Genomic DNA, 20631 nt, shown 5'->3' with positions numbered 1-20631 from the left:
TTCTTGCAGCCACAGACTCCTGGGCAGTGACTGGGGGAGAAAGTGAAGCAGTAGTCCCTCCACAAGGGCCACCAGCAGGGATTGGACCCTGCCTCTCTCGGGAGACACAAATACTGGAGGAGGAGGTAACTAGTAAGTTCCCCACCTTCCTGGAGATGTAGGGTTAGGCTCCAGCTCTGGAGTGGCAGGCAGAAGGCTCTGATCATGGGACTCACCCCCTGCTGCCTCTGCCAGCCTGTCATGCATTTCCCTTCCCCCCTACCCACCTCCCCATCCAGGGCTTAATTTGTCCCCAGGCTTGCCAGGACTGAGTAAGTCTGCTGCTGTGAAAAGTGATATTTGTATGTTTGGCACCTTAGAGACTAACCAATTTATTTGAGCATAAGCTTTCATGAGCTACAGCTCACTTCATCAGATGCATATGCTCATATAAACTGGTTAGTCTCTAAGATGCCACAAGTACTCCTTTTTCTTTTTGCTAATACAGACTAACAGGGCTGTTACTCTGAAATCTGTATGTTTGTTAATATCACTTTTCACAGCAGCAGACTTACTAGCTCGCAAGTCTTTTTAAAAAAGCAACCATAAAAAGGAAAAGAAGCAACAACAAAAAAGACAAAGAACCTGCAGAGCACCTTATTTGTGTTTCTGTTCTGTTCAGGTCCTGTAAAGAAGAGAGACACCTATACATTATCTTTATTATGGAGTCTGCAAAAAGATTCAATACGTTCACCATGATTTGGAGGCGCGTATGTGCATCGATATTTGTTTTTCCTGAAGTTAATTAAGGATTTTAGGGGAAAATGTCAGCAGGGTCACCAAGCAGCGTGTTGTGAGAGCCCCTGCGTGAGGGAACCTGCAGGCTCCCTGCTGCCCGTCTTGGGCCAGGGCGAGACCGGACCAGGGCACCCTGCTCCTCGCTTCGCCTCCAAGACAGGTTCTGACCCAAGGCAACGCCTCGTCCCTCACGCCAGGAGCACCCAACAACAGACCTCAACGGGGCAATTCTGGAAATTCAAAAAAAAAAAAAAATTTTCAGAAACAGAAGCTGCAGCCCTGGAATTAATGCGCCGACTAGACACCATCAGACTGGGCCCGAGTAAAGACTGGGCGTGGCTGGGTCACTACAAAAACCGTAACCCCCCCCCCCCCAACTTCTCTCCCCGCTCCCCTCAACTTCTCTCCCCGCTCCCCTCACGCCTCGACACCCGCCCCCGTCCCTGCCCCCGTCACGCGGGCTTCCAGCCCAGGAGAGCGCGCGCGCGCCCCCGCCGCCGCCGTGCCCGCCTCTCAGGCGCCCCAGGGACTCCCCCGCCTTCCTGCGGGGCGGGGCTGACACGGCTCCCCCCGGGGAGGGGCAGGGAGAGCGGGGCGGGCCCCGCGGAGCGAGAGAGGCCGCCGCAGCCCCGCCACGCCCCCCGCTCGCGGCAGCGGGGCTCTCGCGAGAGCTCGGGGGGCGGGGAGGGGGGCTTTCTCGCGAGACGCGGTAACGCGGAAGTGGCGGGGCCTGCCCTAGAGCCGCCGGCGGGGTCCGGGACCGGCGCGGGAGGAGGGCGGAGGGCGCGCGCGGGGTCGGCAGCGCTTCTCCCGTGCGGGGCGGGACGGCGCTCCGGGTCCCCTCGGCCGCCGCGAGCTGCCCCTGCCCCGCCCCCCTCTGCGGCGCCCCCCTCGTAGCCGTGCCCCGAGGGGCCTCCCCACGTCCCGCCGGGTCCTGAGGGGCCTTCCCCGGGCCCCGTTCTCGGCTTCTCCCCTCAGCGGTGGGCGGAGGCGGCGCGCGGCGAAGCCCCCCCGGCCTCCTCCATGGTGGGGTTCGGGGCCAACAGGAGGGGCGGCCGTCTCCCGTCCTTGGTCTTCGCGGCGCTGCTGGTGCTGATCGCCGTCCTCGCCTTCAACTACTGGAGCGCCGCGTCCCGCCAGGCCCTGCTGCAGGAGGAGGTGGCCGGGCTGCAGGGCCAGGCCAGGCGCGGCGAGGTGGCCCGCGGGCGGCTGGAGAAGAGGAACTCGGACCTCATGCTCAGGGTGGACTCCCAGCAGAAGCAGCTGGAGCAGAAGGAGGCGGACTGCAGACACCTGAGCGGCCAGCTGCAAGCCAGGGACAGCCAGGCTGCCAGATGCGAGGACAGCAAGGTAAAGGGGTGCGGGGCCGACGTCCTGGCAGGGCTGGGGGGGTGGGTGTGAAAAGTACCCCTGGAAGTGAGAGTCCCTCTGTACTTCCTGCGGTGCTGTGACCCTGGTGTCGGGGATCTCTCTTCTTTCCTTCCACTCTCAGTCCTCTCCAGTGCCCAATATAGAGAAATAACAAACCTCAGGGCAGAGTTTGGGAGTTATTGTTGCTGCCTCTTCTAGGACTAGTGACAGGTTTCAGAGTAACAGCCGTGTTAGTCTGTATTCGCAAAAAGAAAAGGAGGACTTGTGGCACCTTGGAGACTAACCAATTTATTTGAGCATAAGCTTTCCTGAGCTGCAGCTCACTTCATCGGATGCATACTGTGGAAAATACAGAAGATGTTCTTATACATACAAACCATGAAAAAAATGGGTATTTACCACTACAAAAGGTTTTCTCTCCCCCCCCCACCCCACTCTTCTGCTGGTAATAGCTTATCTAAAGTGATAGCTCTCCTTACAATGTGTATGATAATCAAGGTGGGCCATTTCCAGCATAAATCCACGGTTTAACAAGAACGTCTGAGGAAGGGGGAGGGGGGTGTGTAGGTAGGAAAAAACAAGGGGAAATAGGTTATCTTGCATAATGACTTAGCCACTCCCAGCCTCTATTCAAGCCTAAGTTAATTGTATCCAATTTGCAAATGAATTCCTATTCAACAGTCTCTCCCTGGAGTCTGGTTTTGAAGTTTTTCTGTTGTAATATCGCAACTTTCATGTCTGTAATCGCGTGACCAGAGAGATTGAAGTGTTCTCTGACTGGTTTATGAATGTTATAGTTCTTGATATCTGATTTGTGTCCATTTATTCTTTTACGTAGAGACTGTCCAGTTTGACCAATGTACATGGCAGAGGGGCATTGCTGGCACATGATGGCATATATCACATTGGTAGATGTGCAGGTGAACGAGCCTCTGATAGTGTGGTTGATGTTATTAGGCCCTGTGATGGTGTCCCCTGAATAGATATGTGGGCTAGTGAGTTTGTTATCCTAACGTTTTGCAGCTCCTGAAGGATGATGGAATGGGTGCAAGAAACAAACTCAAGGCTTTACCCAGTGTTGGATGTTGGCTATTTGAGTATAACCTTGGAAGTGGGTTAATATACTGCAGGTCAGCTCATTTTTTCTTGAACTCGTTTTCTTCCATTGATCTGATCTGTTCTGACTAATGAAAAAGAGATCCGAAGCTTTAAAGCTAGGGAACTACTGTTCTGTCTTGCTTAATGGGTGACCTGTTATGGAAACATAACTCGTTTAAACAGCACATTGAAAAACCAAGATAGTACCTCCTGTGCACTTTTCTTCACCACTTTATCTTGCAAAACTCTGTATAGAAAGTTTATTTTGATTTTTGAAAGATCAAAAAATACCTTTTTTTCTTTCATAATTTCCTCGCTAAAATCAGTCATGGCTGGTGCTAGTCCACTCTGTAGGGATATTTTAAACTAACTATGCAAAATGATATTTTTCCATTTGGTTTGTCATGGAAAAGAGTGCATGAATAGATTTTGTGCTAGTGGGGTACATTTTCATAACAACTTTGCCAGGCTGTGTTAAACAAGCAGCTCTTTTTAATAGTAAGAAACTAAAGATGTGGTGGTAATAGTTTGAGATGAGTGATGTGATTGAATATTGTAAGAAACACTTTGTATGGTAGTAAGTGCAGTGTCGTTTGAATGGAGTTGGGGATCGTGGTCTTGTGGTTGAACAGTTTGTACTTTTTTAATTACTATTTTTGTCATAGAATTTAAGGAAATACCATTGTGTGACAAATTTTACTGCTTTTTTGAATGCCTTTCTTTCTGATTCACATCACACAATTAATTTTGCAACAAAATATCATGATCAAATAGCATGATATGAAGTGTGATGGTGTAGTTTGGTAAGTGGAATTTGACTGACCTGCTGAAATAAGAACTGTCAAGGTTGGTTTTAAAAACTGTCCTACTTAAACAGCAATTATCCCATGTCTAAATGAAAAATGCATCTTATTCCGATTAGCAGGAAATATGGTGGGAGAGCACCACAAATTTTGCCTCTTAAATGGCAGCCCAGCATATTTTGGTCTGTCTGTAGTGAAGTCATCATTTCCCACTGCAACAATGAATGAGCTATTTAGATCTTGCCACTGAGGTGATAGGTTCTTCCAATAATTCAGTGTTTGCTGAGAATTAACTTTTGAGTGCTTAGAAAATAGACAGTGTGATTAAGTATGTATTTTTAGAAGTTGATATACCTCTCTGGAAAACAAATGATACAGAATTTAAAAAAAAAAAATACTTCTACTGCATTTGACTTCGCAGCTGTTTGTGTTTGGTTAATTACTAAAAAGTATGTTCTACAGGGATACTAAAATTAATTGGAAATTCTGACCCTTAAGGCACTTGGAAAACTACATTGTACAGTACCAGGATAGTGGTGTGGTTTTTTTGGGTTTTTTTTGTTTTGGTTTGTTTTTTTTAGTGATTTGTAAGTTACAGTTGGCTGAAATTTTCCAAACTCCAATTTTTTTTGTTGAGTTTTTCATCATTATTTCAGTGAAATCAAGTGGTGGGGTTTTTTTTGTGTGAACTTTATCAAATTCATCCTACTTCTTGGCCAGCTCTTTCTAAATATTGCTATGACACTAACTAAGAGACTGTCTTATATTCTAAAATGCTTGGCTTATTACTTTTTTACTCTTATTGCACAGATTTTAAAAGCCAAATGTTTAGTAACATGTACAGTATTAAGCATATTTAACAGGTTTCAGAGTAGCAGCCGTGTTAGTCTGTATTTGCAAACAGAAAAGGAGTACTTATGACACCTTAGAGACTAACAAATTTATCTGAGCATAAGCTACATGCACTACATGCATCCGATGAAGTGAGCTGTAGCTCACAAAAGCTTATGCTCTTTTGTACTACTTCAGATCATAACCCTAAGTCTGCTGCTTGAATTTTACCTAAATGTAGTCATCCTGAATATACATATTCAGCTAGAGATACAGTATTACAACTGACTTACACAGAATCTGTGGTATAATAAAGAACTCTTCATTAGTACATTGTTATAACTGGCAACTATAAAACTGTACTGGGAGCACTCCATGGTAAACTGGTAGTGATTGGGTTAAATATTATGACTTGCTTATAACAGAGAACTGGTTTTTTGGGGGTTTTTTTTTTTTAAGTCTGTCTTCTGCAGCGAGGACTAAATCTATTTTCCCACTTGAAAAGGCTTATGAATACTTCCCTGTGGTTTTAGGGGTTTTTTTTTTCACCTGTACTTAATTCAAAAGAGGTGAATGTTAACAATTGAAAGTTTATGGTTATTTAGCTGCATTTATTATTTTTAAGATAGCAGCTCTATAGAGAGAGGTATTATATAAAGTACCTACTTTTCATAGCACTTCCATTTATTCCAACCTGAGAGCAGATGTAGCTTTAAAAAAAAAAAAAACAGGTATTCCAAATGCCTGACTCAAAGATATTAAAACTTCAGAAAGTAGGTGGGGATTGAAATATCTAATATCCCTTTTTTCCCCAAAGCAAAGGGGTATGTCCATATTGTACAATTTTAAAAGTAACTATAAATAAATTGGTTTCAGAGTAGCAGCCGTGTTAGTCCGTATTTGCAAAAAGAAAAGGAGGACTTGTGGCACCTTAGAGACTAACCAATTTATTTGAGCATAAGCTTTCGTGAGCTACAGCTCAATTTGTTAGCCCTGGTCTACACTAGGACTTTAGATCGAATTTAGCAGCGTTAAATCGATTTAAACCTGCACCCGTCCACACAATGAAGCCCTTTATTTCGACTTAAAGGGCTCTTAAAATCGATTTCCTTACTCCACCCCTGACAAGTGGATTAGCGCTTAAATCGACGTTGCCGGCTCGAATTTGGGGTACTGTGGACACAATTCGATGGTATTGGCCTCCGGGAGCTATCCCAGAGTGCTCCATTCTGACCGCTCTGGACAGCGCTCGCAACTCAGATGCACTGGCCAGGTAGACAGGAAAAGAACCGCGAACTTTTGAATCTCATTTCCTGTTTGGCCAGCGTGGCAAGCTGCAGGTGACCATGCAGAGCTCATCAGCAGAGGTGACCATGATGGAGTCCCAGAATCGCAAAAGAGCTCCAGCATGGACTGAACGGGAGGTACGGGATCTGATCGCTGTTTGGGGAGAGGAATCCGTGCTATCAGAACTCCGTTCCAGTTTTCGAAATGCCAAAACCTTTCTGAAAATCTCCCAGGGCATGAAGGACAGAGGCCATAACAGGGACCCGAAGCAGTGCCGCGTGAAACTGAAGGAGCTGAGGCAAGCCTACCAGAAAACCAGAGAGGCGAACGGCCGCTCTGGGTCAGAGCCCCAAACATGCCGCTTCTATGATGAGCTGCATGCCATTTTAGGGGGTTCAGCCACCACTACCCCAGCCGTGTTGTTTGACTCCTTCAATGGAGATGGAGGCAATACAGAAGTAGGTTTTGGGGACGAAGAAGATGATGATGAGGAGGTTGTAGATAGCTCACAGCAAGCAAGCGGAGAAACCGGTTTTCCCGACAGCCAGGAACTGTTTCTCACCCTAGACCTGGAGCCAGTACCCCCCGAACCCACCCAAGGCTGCCTCCTGGACTCAGCAGGCGGAGAAGGGACCTCTGGTGAGTGTACCTTTTAAAATGCTATACATGGTTTAAAAGCAAGCATGTGAAAGGATTACTTTGCCCTGGCATTTGCGGTTCTGCCTTTGCAAAAGGTTTCTGGGGAGGGCAGCCTTATTTCGTCCTTCATGGTAGGACACTTTACCACTCCAGGCCAGCAACACGTACTGGGGAATCACTGTAGAACAAAGCATTGCAGTGTATGTTTGCTGGCATTCAACCAAAATCCGTTCACGCGGTGGGAGGAGGCAAAATGCGACCTTGTAACGAAAGCACATGTGCTATGTATGTAATGTTAACTTTCAAGCTTTACCCTGAAAGAGTGTAGCCACTGTTTTATAAAATGTGTCTTTTTAAATACCGCTGTCCCTTTTTTTTTCTCCACCAGCTGCATGTGTTTCAATGATCACAGGATCTTCTCCTTCCCAGAGGCTAGTGAAGCTTAGAAAGAAAAAAAAACGCACTCGCGATGAAATGTTCTCCGAGCTCATGCTGTCCTCCCACACTGACAGAGCACAGACGAATGCGTGGAGGCAAATAATGTCAGAGTGCAGGAAAGCACAAAATGACCGGGAGGAGAGGTGGAGGGCTGAAGAGAGTAAGTGGCGGGCTGAAGAGAGTAAGTGGCGGGCTGAAGACAGGGCTGAAGCTCAAAGGTGGCGGCAGCGTGATGAGAGGAGGCAGGATTCAATGCTGAGGCTGCTGCAGGACCAAACCAGTATGCTCCAGTGTATGGTTGAGCTGCAGCAAAGGCAGCTGGAGCACAGACTGCCACTGCAGCCCCTCTGTAACCAACCGCCCTCCTCCCCAAGTTCCATAGCCTCCACACCCAGACGCCCAAGAACACGGTGGGGAGGCCTCCGGCCAACCAGCCACTCCCCCACAGAGGATTGCCCAAAAAAAAGAAGGCTGTCATTCAATAAATTTTAAAGTTGTAAACTTTTAAAGTGCTGTGCTTAAAGTGCTGTGTGGCATTTTCCTTCCCTCCTCCACCACCCCTCCTGGGATACCTTGGTAGTCATCCCCCTATTTGTGTGATGAATGAATAACGAATGCATGACTGTGAAGCAGCAATGACTTTATTGGCTCTGCAAGCAATGATTAAAGGGAGGAGGGGAGGGTGGTTAGCTTACAGGGAAGTAGAGTGAACCAAGGGGCGGGGGGGTTCATCAAGGAGAAACAAACAGAACTTTTACACCGTAGCCTGGCCAGTCATGAAACTGTTTTTCAAAGCTTCTCTGATGCGTACCGCGCCCTCCTGTGCTCTTCTAACCGCCCTGGTGTCTGGCTGCGCGTAACCAGCAGCCAGGCGATTTGCCTCAACCTCCCACCCCGCCATAAACGTCTCCCCCTTACTCTCACAGATATTGTGGAGCACACAGCAAGCAGTAATAACAGTGGGAATATTGGTTTCGCTGAGGTCTAAGCGAGTCAATAAACTGCGCCAGCGCGCCTTTAAACGTCCAAATGCACATTCTACCACCATTCTGCACTTGCTCAGCCTGTAGTTGAACAGCTCCTGACCACTGTCCAGGCTGCCTGTGTACGGCTTCATGAGCCATGGCATTAAGGGGTAGGCTGGGTCCCCAAGGATACATATAGGCATTTCAACATCCCCAACAGTTATTTTCTGGTCTGGGAATAAAGTCCCTTCCTGCAGCTTTTGAAACAGACCAGAGTTCCTGAAGATGCGAGCATCATGCACCTTTCCCGGCCATCCCACGTTGATGTTGGTGAAACGTCCCTTGTGATCCACCAGAGCTTGCAGCACTATTGAAAAGTACCCCTTGCGGTTTATGTACTCGGCGGCTTGGTGCTCCGGTGCCAAGATAGGGATATGGGTTCCATCTATAGCCCCACCACAGTTAGGGAATCCCATTGCAGCAAAGCCATCCACTATGACCTGCACATTTCCCAGGGTCACTACCCTTGATATCAGCAGATCTTTGATTGCGTGGGCTACTTGCATCACAGCAGCCCCCACAGTAGATTTGCCCACTCCAAATTGATTCCCAACTGACCGGTAGCTGTCTGGCGTTGCAAGCTTCCACAGGGCTATCGCCACTCGCTTCTCAACTGTGAGGGCTGCTCTCATCTTGGTATTCATGCGCTTCAGGACAGGGGAAAGCAAGTCACAAAGTTCCATGAAAGTGCCCTTACGCATGCGAAAGTTTCGTAGCCACTGGGAATCGTCCCAGACCTGCAACACTATGCGGTCCCACCAGTCTGTGCTTGTTTCCCGAGCCCAGAATCGGCGTTCCACAGCATGAACCTGCCCCATTAGCACCATGATGCATGCATTGTCAGGGCCCATGCTTTCAGAGAAATCTGTGTCCATGTCCTGATCACTCACGGGACCGCGCTGACGTCGCCTCCTCGCCCGGTATCGCGTTGCCATGTTCTGGTGCTGCATATACTGCTGAATAATGCGTGTGGTGGTTAATGTGCTCCTAATTGCCAAAGTGAGCTGAGCGGGCTCCATGCTTGCCGTGGTATGGCGTCCGCACAGAAAAAAGGCGCGGAACGATTGTCTGCCGTTGCTCTGACGGAGGGAGGGGCGACTGACGACACGGCTTACAGGGTTGGCTTCAGGGAGCTAAAATCAACAAAGGGGGTGCCTGTACATCAAGGAGTATTTCAGGCAGGACTGCACGGAGGGTTCCAATAAGAAATGGTGCACCTAAGTTATCGTTGTTATTGGAACAAGGAGGTTAGCCTGGCCTCTGATTGATACATGGCTAGATTTACCTCGCTGCACCTTCTCTGTGAGTGACTGCAGTGTGACCTAGAGGAATGAGTCCCCTAGACAGGGGAGGAGGCAAATGAGTACAAAACAAATCTGGTCTATTTCTTGTTTTGACCCACTCCATCTATCTTTTACATCTTTGGCTGGCAGCAGACGGTGCAGAAGGACTGCATGCCATCCACATCTCATGGCTGCTTGGCAGAAGATGGTACAGTACGCCTGCTAGCCATCCCCATCTCTTGCCTGCCTGGCAGAAGATGGTGCAATACGACTGCTAGCAATCCTCATCTCTTGCCTGCCTGGCAGAAGATGGTACAGTACGACTGCTAGCAGTCCGTATCGCCTGCCTGCTCACCATAAGACGGTTCAATAGGACTGACTGCAGGACTAAAGAGAATGACCTGGTCAAGTCACTCCAAATTTAGTCCCTGCGCCCATGTCTGCCCAGGCGCTCCCAGCCGACGCGGCCAGGAGCACCTCGGACACGATGAGGACGACTACCAATCGTATTGCACCGTCTGCTGCCAGAAGGCAAGGGGTTGCTGCTACTGTGCAGCAAAGCCGTACCGCGTCTGCCAGCACCCAGGAGACATAGGGTGACGGTTACCTGAGCGGGCTCCATGCTTGCTGTGGTATGGCGTCTGCACAGGTAACTCAGGAAAAAAGGCGCGAAATGATTGTCTGCCCTTGCTTTCACGGAGGGAGGGAGGGAACGGGGGCCTGACGACACGTACCCAGAACCACCCGCGACAATGTTTTAGCCCCATCAGAGCGCTCCATTGTGACTGCTCTGGACAGCACTCTCAGATGCCCGATTGTTTGCCATTGCTCTGACGCTGGGAGGGGCGCTTACAGGGTTGGCTTCAGGGAGCTAAAATCAACAAAGGGGGTGGCTTTACATCAAGGAGTATTTCAGGCAGGACTTCACAGAGGGTTCCAATAAGAAATGGTGCACCTAAGTTATTGTCCTTATTGGAGCAAGAAGGTTAGCCTGGCCTCTGATTGATACATGGCTAGATTTACCTCGCTGCATCTTGACTGCAGTGTGATCTAGAAGAATGAGTCCCCTAGACAGGGGAGGGGGGGGAAGCAAATGAGTACAAAACAAATCTGGTCTATTTCTTGTTTTGACCCACTCCATCTATCTTTTACATCTTTGGCTGGCAGCAGACGGACTGCATGCCATCCACATCTCATGACTGCTCGGCAGAAGATGGTACAGCACGACTGCTAGCAGTCCGTATCGCCTGCCCGCTCACCATAAGACGGTTCAATAGGACTGACTGCAGGACTAAAGAGAATGACCTGGTCAAGTCACTCCAAATTTAGTCCCTGTGCCCATGTCTGCCCAGGCGCTCCTGATCGACCTCACAGAGGCGACCAGGAGCACCTCAGACATGACGATGACGGCTACCAGTCGTACTGTACCGTCTGCTGCCACAAGGCAAGGGGTTGCTGCTACTGTGTAGCAATGCCGTACCGCGTCTGCCAGCACCCAGGAGACATAGGGTGACGGTTACCTGAGCGGGCTCCATGCTTGCCATGGTATGGCGTCTGCACAGGTAACTCAGGAAAAAAGGCGCGAAATGATTGTCTGCCCTTGCTTTCACGGGGGGAGGGAGGGAACGGGAGGCTGACGATATGTACCCAGAACCACCCGCGACAATGTTTTAGCCCCATCAGGCATTGGGATCTCAACCCAGAATTCCAATGGGCAGCGGAGACTGCGGGAACTGTGGGATAGCTACCCACAGTGCAACGCTCCGGAAGTCGACGCTTGCCTCGGTACTGTGGAAGCGCTCCGCCGAGTTAATGCACTTAATGCACTTAGAGCATTTACTGTGGGGACACACACACTCGAATTTATAAAACCGATTTCTAAAAAACCGACTTCTATAAATTCGACCTTATTCCGTAGTGTAGACATACCCAAGGTCTCTAAGGTGCCACAAGTCCTCCTTTTCTTTTTATAAATAAATTGTGGCTACTTTTTAAAAGGGAAGATAATTGAATTCTAATGTTTAGTTTAAACCTAAAAGTTTAGCAGCCCTACTGGGGAATACTTATGACCCCAACAGAGACAAGTTTCTTTCAAAAACTAACTGTGCAGGGGTCAGTTTCTGACATAATTCCTTGTCTCTGCATGGTGTTTCTTCGGTTCGAGCCATTGTTCCCTCACTTCTAACATTTTTCATCTTTGCTTTGGTTGATTTGTTGTTTGAAAAAATAAAGAAATATAAGGTATTTTGGCATGATAATGGCTTTATATTTACACTTACCTTTGCATGTGTTCTCATTGGTTGTAATTGTTAGTGCTTTTACATAATGAAAATATCTAATCAAATCCTTCATAGAAGTCTGGCTCCATCAGAGCTGAGGCAGATCTCTTAAAGACATGCTTTCATATGAAAAGTATTGTTTAAAGCAAATATTCTTAGTTGTTTTGCCATTGCTTTTCACTTTAGTACAACTGAAACATTTGTAAATGATTTTTCACTATTAATACTGTTTACCTTGCAGCACTTAGGCTTGGACAGTAAAATCGTGACTCGTATGTTCAGTTTTTCATGCAGTACCACAATGCAATCTTAATGTTACAAATGATAGATTTAAAGATATATTTATTTACTTTGTTAGTTTTCAGAAAATATTTCTATTAAAGGTGGGTTTAGCTAAACCTGTCTCAGCAAAACTTAGGGACTTAACTTGTAAGGAAAATGTATGATTGATTTTACTTGCAGTACCTTCCATCTGTGATTCTGAAAGCGGTTCACACAAGTTTGTAAAATGACACTTTTACTTAATTGTGAGATCAAAATGTGTTCAAATGCTTCTGGCTTATTTAGGTGTAAATATATATTTACATCTTTAAACTTCTTTCTTTGCAGATCAAACTACAGAACAACATATCATATCAAATGGCAGACATACATCGTTTAAAAGGTAAGGAACTTACTACTTACACATCGTTTGAGAATAGCATACGAACACTAAAATCTTTTAGAATTCCCTAGGTATTGAGGAGTGCATGCTGAAAGAAGAATCTAGAGTATGTCTGAGGCTGGAGTATTAACAAGTGGCAGCTTGGGTCTTTCAGCTGCGGAAGTTTTATAAAACGTAATTCTTTATCTGGCTTAGATAATAAGGGCTGGATGGATTTCCATATCAGCCTTTTCATGTTATGTAGTGGAGGGAGAGGATACATTCTACCAAAAACTTTTCTAAAATACCCAAAATCATTTTCAAGGTGAAATGTAATGTAATATTCTAGGTACCAGTAATATCAAATTTGTATTAAGTAATTTGTCTATTGATGTAAAAATTATGACTGAAGGAGTGAGGGGAGAGGGAGTCTGATTCCTGCATAACATAGAAAATTATAGAAATAAAAAAAGGACCAGAAAATCTATCTACGACAGTGGTCACCAACCGGTCGATTGCGATTGACTGGTTGATCCTAGAGTATCTTCCGGTCGATCCCAGAGCGGAGCTGCTGCTAAGGTAGGCTCCCCAGCTGCCCTGGCCCCATACCGCTCTTGGAAGCGGCCAGGGCGGGGTCTCCCTCTGCATGCTGCCCTACTCTGCAAGCATTGCCCCTGCAGCTCCCATTGGCTGGGAACGAGGAGCTGTGGCCAATGGGAGCTGTGGGGGCGGTGCTTGCAGAGAGGGGCAGTGCATGGAGTTGCAGGGGCACATTGCCACCTTTCGGGAGCGGTGTGGGGCCGGGGTATGCAGGAAAACCCCTGAGGCTCCTGCAGCTGGAGGAGATTTGTGAAGGTGGGTCCAGTATCCCCCTACTCCTGGAAGCCCCCCAGTCAGTGAGCTCCTAGCTGTGTCCCTGCTGGGCTGGGGCAAGACAGGACTTGTCCTTCCCTTGCCTGGCAGCTGCGGGGGAGGGTGAGAGGAGAGGGAAGATCAGACCCACTTCCGGGTACCTTTTGGGTTGGGACCCTCAAGGTTACAACATTGTGAAATTTCAGATGTTAACAGGTGAAATTGTGAAATTGATCAATTTTAAAACCCTCTGGCCATGAAATTGATCAAAGTGGACCTGAATTTGGTAGGGCCCTAGTAATGTTGACTCCTAACTTGCTTAATATCTTGGTTTTCTGTTTAAAGCAATTACAAGTAATTAATACTCAATAAATATGAGTAGGCATTTTATATCTCACATTTGCACCCAAAGCAGCAGGGAGGTGAAACTTCTAAAGTAGCTGTTTTGAAAACTAAAGTGTATGTTAAATGTTAATGTAGATAGGTGTAAAAATATGACATGTATTTTTTTAAAAAAATTTTTGGAGTAAAAGAAGCACAGAATGTCTGCTGCATGCTAAGGATGATGATTATATAGTGTAAATGGCTGACCCTGTAGCGAGAGAGAGGGTTCCATTTATACTGCTATATTTTTCAAAATAAGACTATATATTAGGAGAGAATATAATATATAAGGAGATTAACATGAAATTATTTCTCATAAGTAGATGAATCATATAGCCCTTTGGAATGAAGAGTTAAATTTTTACCATATATTCTTATCCTGAAAGTATCTTATCACAAGTAGTACTCTTGGCTTCAAAATAAATGTGTATGAATTGATTTCTAGTTTACAATAATAACTTATTTGGCATGCTGTGTGGCTATGCAATGGGGGCAGGGAATCAATAAATACAGTAGAGATCAGAAAGATTTGAAAATGAGCATTTTTCATCTAAGAAGCATCAATGGTAAAAGGTATTAAAGGGGGGCATTTTTCTACTCACGTTGATTTGTGCAATTTGGCCTAGAACAACTAGCAGAATTACGCCAAGAATTCATTCGTCAAGAGGACCAGCTTCATGAGTACAAGAAGAACAATACTCGTCTTGGGAGGAGGCTGGAGTATGAGAGGTATGATGCTTTTCAGTGTTTCAGTACACATAGATTTGTGTACCGTTCCCATAAATGTGAACTCCCGTTAAATCACAAACTAGTCAAATAGATCTTTATTCCTCAAATAGACCTTAACCAATAGATAGTTGACAAATCAAAGAAGCTGTCAGGATTTCTAATGTAAACCTTTATTTTCTGGTGTTTTGTGTTTTGTTGGGAGTGGGAAAGTCTCTAGAGAAATGTGACTTCCCAGAATTGTGCTTTTTATTCAGTTTGACTTAACTCGTACTTGAGACGATATGTGATTTGAGACAATAGAAGAACAATTATATTTAATCAAACTGTGGGTAATTGAAGTGTTACGGGTGTGTTTATCAAAGTCTTCATGACCAATTTATTTGATTGGAATTGAGGTAAAAATACTATGCTTAGGCTGAAATTAACTCGAAATGTTGGCTATAAATTTGGAAGAGAAATCAAATTTTAGGAAGCAATTCTTTCCCCCCATATCTTGTAGGGAAGGGTGAGACACAGTAACACTGAGAAAAGGCTTAAAACTTCTGAAAGCATAATTTATAATGTGTTTGGTTTAAAATATGTGTATTGGAAGCTTTCACAACAAAATACATAGAGTAGAAAATTTAAAGCTTTGCAGGGCTACTACCTCTTCACATGTTATCCCCAAACTCCTCAATTTGTGGACCATCCTTGGTTCACTTCTAGGCCTAAAAACTATTTTTAAAAATAGCTTTAAGGGTCTGTTACTTTTATATTTGTTCATGTGTTCCACCTTTCCTCCTTGAAGCTGCTGTGATAATCTCATGCTCTTTCGTCATCAGTATTAATTGGCTGTTGCTAGCACATAAGATACTACCTTCCTCTCTGTCAACTCAAGCCTTACAAGAGATAAAATACAGAGAGTAGAAGGAGGCAGACATAACCATCCTGGGTTTAACTCCTGAAAGCCTAATGGAGTAAGCCAAGCAACTCTCCCATTTTGAGATGATAGCCCTTTACTTGTTTCAGTTATGTGCCCATAAATAAACATTGTATGGAATGGAACACATTAAAACTGTCACTTAGCATAACTGTTTATTCAGCCAATATACATGCATAGGAAGGAATGCACTGCATTGTATCCTGGTTCCTTTTAACTTGAACAAACTTCTAATAATTAGAGAAACCCTAATATGTCCTTGTGGACTGCAGTTTTATAACAGTGATTTGCTGCTATTTTAACCAAATTAATGGGCTTTTCATCTAGGGCATTCTTAAACATACTATTAATTTTACAGCTTGTAGGAATTTATTTGTTTCCATGATCGGTTCTGAAACTTATCCAAAAATATTTAAATACCTTAATGATACATTTCAGATGTAAGATCCATTTTGAGCAAATAAACACAGTTCTAATAAATGTTGTTTCTTTGAAGATAAGAATTAGTGATTTCAGAAGAATAGAGAATTCAGGTGGGTGAGAGTGTGTGGAAAGTTACTTTGTTTAACTGAAAGGGTTTCTAAAACTGTATTCAAAATCAGTTTACTGACCACTGGCTTTTCTATTATAAACAAATATGAAACTCTTGCAGAGATTCTCTTCTCAATATAGAATTAGTAATATTTTATATATATATACTCGGTATATATAAACGGTATTAAAAACATAAAGGTTCAAATTCAAGCACTCAGAACTTAAGTAATGCCATAATTAAGGTTACCTGTGCAACTGTAATTTGGTCTCCTTGTGCATGTGCATTACAATTGTCTTTAATTATGGTCACATTTCTTTTGCATAGTACCTTAAGTATGGCATTTCCTAACTGGAGTTCTTTACTCTGTACCCTTAATATTTTCACTATAGTTTTGTTTGTTTGTTTTTTTCTCTTTAAATCTGACAAAACATACCATCCTAGTGCATAATATAAATACACCCACATAGTTCATCAGCATGGTTGGAATCTTTAGATCCACTGCACAGACCCTGTTACTAGAGCCAACAGAGTATCTGGTAGTAGAAGTAGTTTGCCATCCTTTATGAGGATGGGCACTGGAGAGGATGAGACACTTTACTCGTGAGTTTCACAGATATTTGCTGATAGAGGAATGGTGAAACTCAGGAATTTTGGGTTCTTTTCCAGGCTTGTCAGGGAGTGTACTCTGCTGGTCACAGACCCTTCTGCTCACCCCACCTTTGAAACCTTGGTATTTTCTACTATATCCCAGTTTCTACTCCTCAAGCTTCCTGTGCCAGTCCATTTTCTTTTTTTCCCAGGCAGTTATGGGAGACTTGGTATAATCCAAATCAAATGTGTAACTGTTAGTGTGCTTCCAATTAAGTTTGCAGTGTGGACAACAAATCAAAGACATGAAAATGCAACATGAAGAAAATATAAAGAAGTTAATGGACCAAGGTGTACAAGAACAAAAGGTAAATAGTAGCTAAAAATAATCCTGTTGTTGAAACGGGATTTTTGTTTCAATTTAATATCATCATCATCTTGAGCAATAAAATCGGAACTAGTTTGGATGTCTAAGACACTGGCTTGGGTTCACCAAAATGTCACCTTGTAATTATTTTGTTTTTTTATTTTGTTTTAATTCTATCACATTTAAGGTCTCTCTTGTGAATCAGCAGCTCTAGAAACTCTTGCTGTATCCCATAGTGGAGCTGGATGCTAGATTTTGCTCATGAGATATGCGGTGGAACTACCTGTTAGTCCAAGGCCTATGTATGGTAACTTCCCACTAGAGGCAGAGTGGTAGAAAACCTATTAATAATGATAAAACTAATTTTTTCTAACCTTTACTGTACAATATAGTACAAGCAAAATACATGTATTATGGTGGAGTAACTGTTTTCTTGGTGGTCCTTTGGGATGATTGTGATATCTGCTTCACAAATTGTATAAGAAGTTCCGCCATTCCAAATTCATGCCAGTGAAAGCTTTGTACAACCACACAATCCTCCATTTTCTCTCTAGATATAAATGTGATGGCATACTTTCAGCCAGACAGCAACCTAGCAACCCTATTTGAGGGTGAAGTTCATGTCTGTAAAATGAACTTCAGGTACAAATCTGAGTAATTGCACCTTATTTAATATGCACCTTTGTTCAGATAGAGGTATACCTACTCTGTAATTTCACCCTTATTCTATTCTGGGGATATAAATTGTTCCTGAAAAAGGGAATTACTGAATTGAGCACCATATAAACCAGTTAAGATCTGTCTTGCTGTAAATGGAGTCATTGACTTGGTACAGGGTATTCAGGAATTCTTACCCTTGTGATGCACCTGTTGGAGGAAGAGAAACATGGTCAGGGTGGGCCCTTTACGAGCCATAAGCCTAGATTCGCTCAGGGATGTCTGTATTTGTGTTTGAAGTCTGATTTTGTGTTACCTTTCTGAAGGCTCTTTTCCCTCTTGTCCTGAGACACAATCTTTGATCTTACAATGTTTTTGAATTGGCATTTCTTTCTGATAGTCTGTTCCTGCACAACTGCAGGAATTGACTCATGTTTGGTGCACAGTTACCAACTTCCACGCAGTAAATAAGCACCCTGACTTTCACAATAAACCAAAAATCAAGCTAATCCCATTTCAAAACAAGGCCAAAACAAGCCAATCCCTAAGAACCCCAACACTCTGTGACTAGATTTCCTCCCTGGCATGCAGTCTGGGACTGTGGTGGGCCCGCTTTGCATCCCGGACTCTATCTTCTCTTTTTTCCCCCTTTTGCCCCTGCTTGCCGGGAGCCAATCAAAAAAAAAAAGAAGCAACAAGCTACAACCCAAAAACTAGTCAACAAACAACTCACAAGCCAATTAAGCCAAAAACAAGCCCAGTTTTTGTGTGTGTGTGTGTGTGTTTTTTTTGTTGTTGTTTTTTTTGGTGGTTTTGGCATGTCTGGTTTGGAGGGCATGGGCAGCATGTATACCTGGCAGGCAACGGCAGATGTTGGTCTATAGGGGGTCTGGCTCATGCTCTGTCATATTACCCACTGCTCTCAAGGTTCATTCTCCTAAGGAGCCAAGACATAGGTGTGAGAACTCTGCAAGATATGTTCAGAGAAGCAGCATTGCAAGGTGTAGTGAGTGATTTCCCCTCTCCTTTTAAGGGTCATCTTGATTAATGTTTAATCTGTTTTAAAAACAGGATGCACAGAGAATCCAGCCAAGACAAGACATTGAACAGGGTTTGAATGATCAAGCGATATCTAAGACTGTTCAAGAGACACATGAGAAAAATTTAGTAAAGAATGAAGAACCCTCAAGCAATCACATCCCTAATGGCAAAGGTATTTCCTTTTTGCGTCACTGGATAAATGTGTTAATTGTGTTCTACCCTCCCCGTCAAACAGAATCATTATTGTTTTTGAGGTAGGACAGTCAGCAGTTTGCCTCAGTTCAGTTGTGATTGGCTAGATATTCGGATTACAAAAGCTACTGCTATGATGCCCTTGTCCTTCTCCGCACAGAGGGAAAAGACTGAGTTCCAAGTCCCAACTGCCCTTTCATTGGTCCCTCCAGAACAGAGTGGAAGTCCACTAGCAGGGCAATGTGCGGAATCTTGTGCTGTCATTGCTGACACGCTGCCTGGTCTGTGGATAACTGACTCAATTCCAGTGCTGTCAGCCCAGTGCCTTTCACCAATGCGAAATTCACTATTAAAGTCAAAAGAACAATACAGAAGAACTTCATATTTTTATTTTGACAGAGCAAATCAAATCAGGAGGTGATGCAGGCATGCCTGGAATAGAAGAGAATGATCCTGCTAAAGCTGAAGATACTCCTGCTGGTTGGAAAAATCATGTTCTAATTGGATAGGATATTGCTATTTGATATCATTCTGATTTAAATCTGTGAAATGTTAGACAGCCAATTAGTCAGTGAACATAGTCCAGATGATTTAAAACCCATATATGTTAGGAGTTGTGTCAATACAGACTTTTCGGTGAGAAAACATTCGGATTTTTGGTAGAAGGTAAAATGTCAAGTGCTTAAGTCACTGGGGATTAAGCTGCTTCATCATTCAAGCTCTTTTTTGAAAACTTTACTCAGAAGTTTTAATTTCTCAATTGTAGCACTGGGATTTTGAAATGAAATTTGGTATAAATAGAACTTTGTTAAAGCAAAGCCTAGAATGTAGTGGTGGTTCTATTGGACAAAACTCTTATTGTGAATCCATTTATTTTCTTTAGCTTTAAAGAAGCCTCTTATTTCAGCTTCTCAAAGCGAAGGTCATCAACCCAATCTGAATCTTCCTACTTTACAGCCCCATATGCCAAATATGGTTCCAGGTATGAACTCTAACGGGCAACACTTCAAAATCTCATAAGATCTTGTTCAATAGCTAATTTCTGCTACCAAATCATTTAAGGTTAGCTGCAAGCATCCACTGATTCTGACTTTTGAAACCACAAGAAACAGTACATTATTTTTCTAAGCCTAACCAGTTAGATTTAGTTCTACTAATGTCAGGCAGAGAGCAAGGGTACAGAAGATGATGATGTGGGTTTGGTTTCTGTTTTTGAAGTCCTGGGGAAAGGTTGGATTCTGTCTACACTATAGTTCAAAATGCATGTTCAAATGTTGTTAGGAAGGTGAAACATAGTTTGTTTGTGTGTAAATTGACCAAACAGCTTTAGGATATTTGTAAGTTGTGCCAGTAGAACTACCAGTGGTCAAAGAAAAAATATGTCCCTTAATGGTCCATTGCAAATTCTTAAAGAAATTAAACTTAAGATACTAAAACTAGTGGATTTTTGTGTTCAGAGTTTGCATAGGTATAAGCTTAAAAATGTTTTAAATATCCAAATAGTAGGTCTTTAAGAAATTACTCTTTCTACATCTATTTCTATAATTGTACATGGCTCTGACTTTGTTCCACAAAAGCTATTTCGTTCTGGGTAAATTAGTTTTCCTCGTCTCTAAGAAAAGCAGTAGAGACCATGTGAAATCTTGGCCCCACTGCATTCAGTAAGAGCTTTGATTTCAGTGGCAATGGGGAAAGGATTTCACTTTCTGAAAGGATTCTCTGTGCTCCTTATTCATGTGTGTCTGCCACCCCATTTGCAGTAACTTTGCATTTGAATTAAGGCTGTCAAACGGTTTAAAAAAAAGTCTCAATCACAGTTTTAATTGCATTGTTGAGCAATAATAGAATACCAATTTACATGTAATTATAAATATTTTTGGATTCTTTTCTACA

At 43.9% G+C, this 20631-nt stretch overlaps 1 protein-coding gene across 6 annotated transcripts in view; it reads left to right on the top strand.

Annotated features, from left to right (window-relative positions):
- Positions 1–1509: 1509 nt before the first annotated feature.
- The window catches only part of GOLM2 (golgi membrane protein 2), a 37398-nt gene continuing 18276 nt past the window's right edge, over positions 1510–20631 (top strand). For 2 of the 6 annotated variants that reach the window (XR_012670330.1, XM_048868333.2), the window contains exons 1-7: positions 1510–2127; positions 12441–12495; positions 14337–14439; positions 16759–16849; positions 18577–18718; positions 19138–19218; positions 19622–19720. Coding sequence is in view for 5 of the 6 variants with exons in the window: in XM_048868333.2 (XP_048724290.2) it covers positions 1801–2127; positions 12441–12495; positions 14337–14439; positions 16759–16849; positions 18577–18718; positions 19138–19218; positions 19622–19720 (898 nt within the window). In the remaining variant the exon portion in view is untranslated. The remainder of the gene's footprint in view (positions 2128–12440; positions 12496–14336; positions 14440–16758; positions 16850–18576; positions 18719–19137; positions 19219–19621; positions 19721–20631) is intronic. The other 4 variants (XM_048868334.2, XM_048868330.2, XM_048868331.2 and 1 more) reach the window with 4 other exon arrangements.

The sequence above is a fragment of the Caretta caretta genome, chromosome 10 (genome assembly GCF_965140235.1).
Source record: "Caretta caretta isolate rCarCar2 chromosome 10, rCarCar1.hap1, whole genome shotgun sequence".
Classification (NCBI taxonomy): domain Eukaryota; kingdom Metazoa; phylum Chordata; order Testudines; family Cheloniidae; genus Caretta; species Caretta caretta.
Note: the sequence above shows the minus strand (reverse complement) of the source record. Positions and strands in the feature narration are given on the sequence as shown.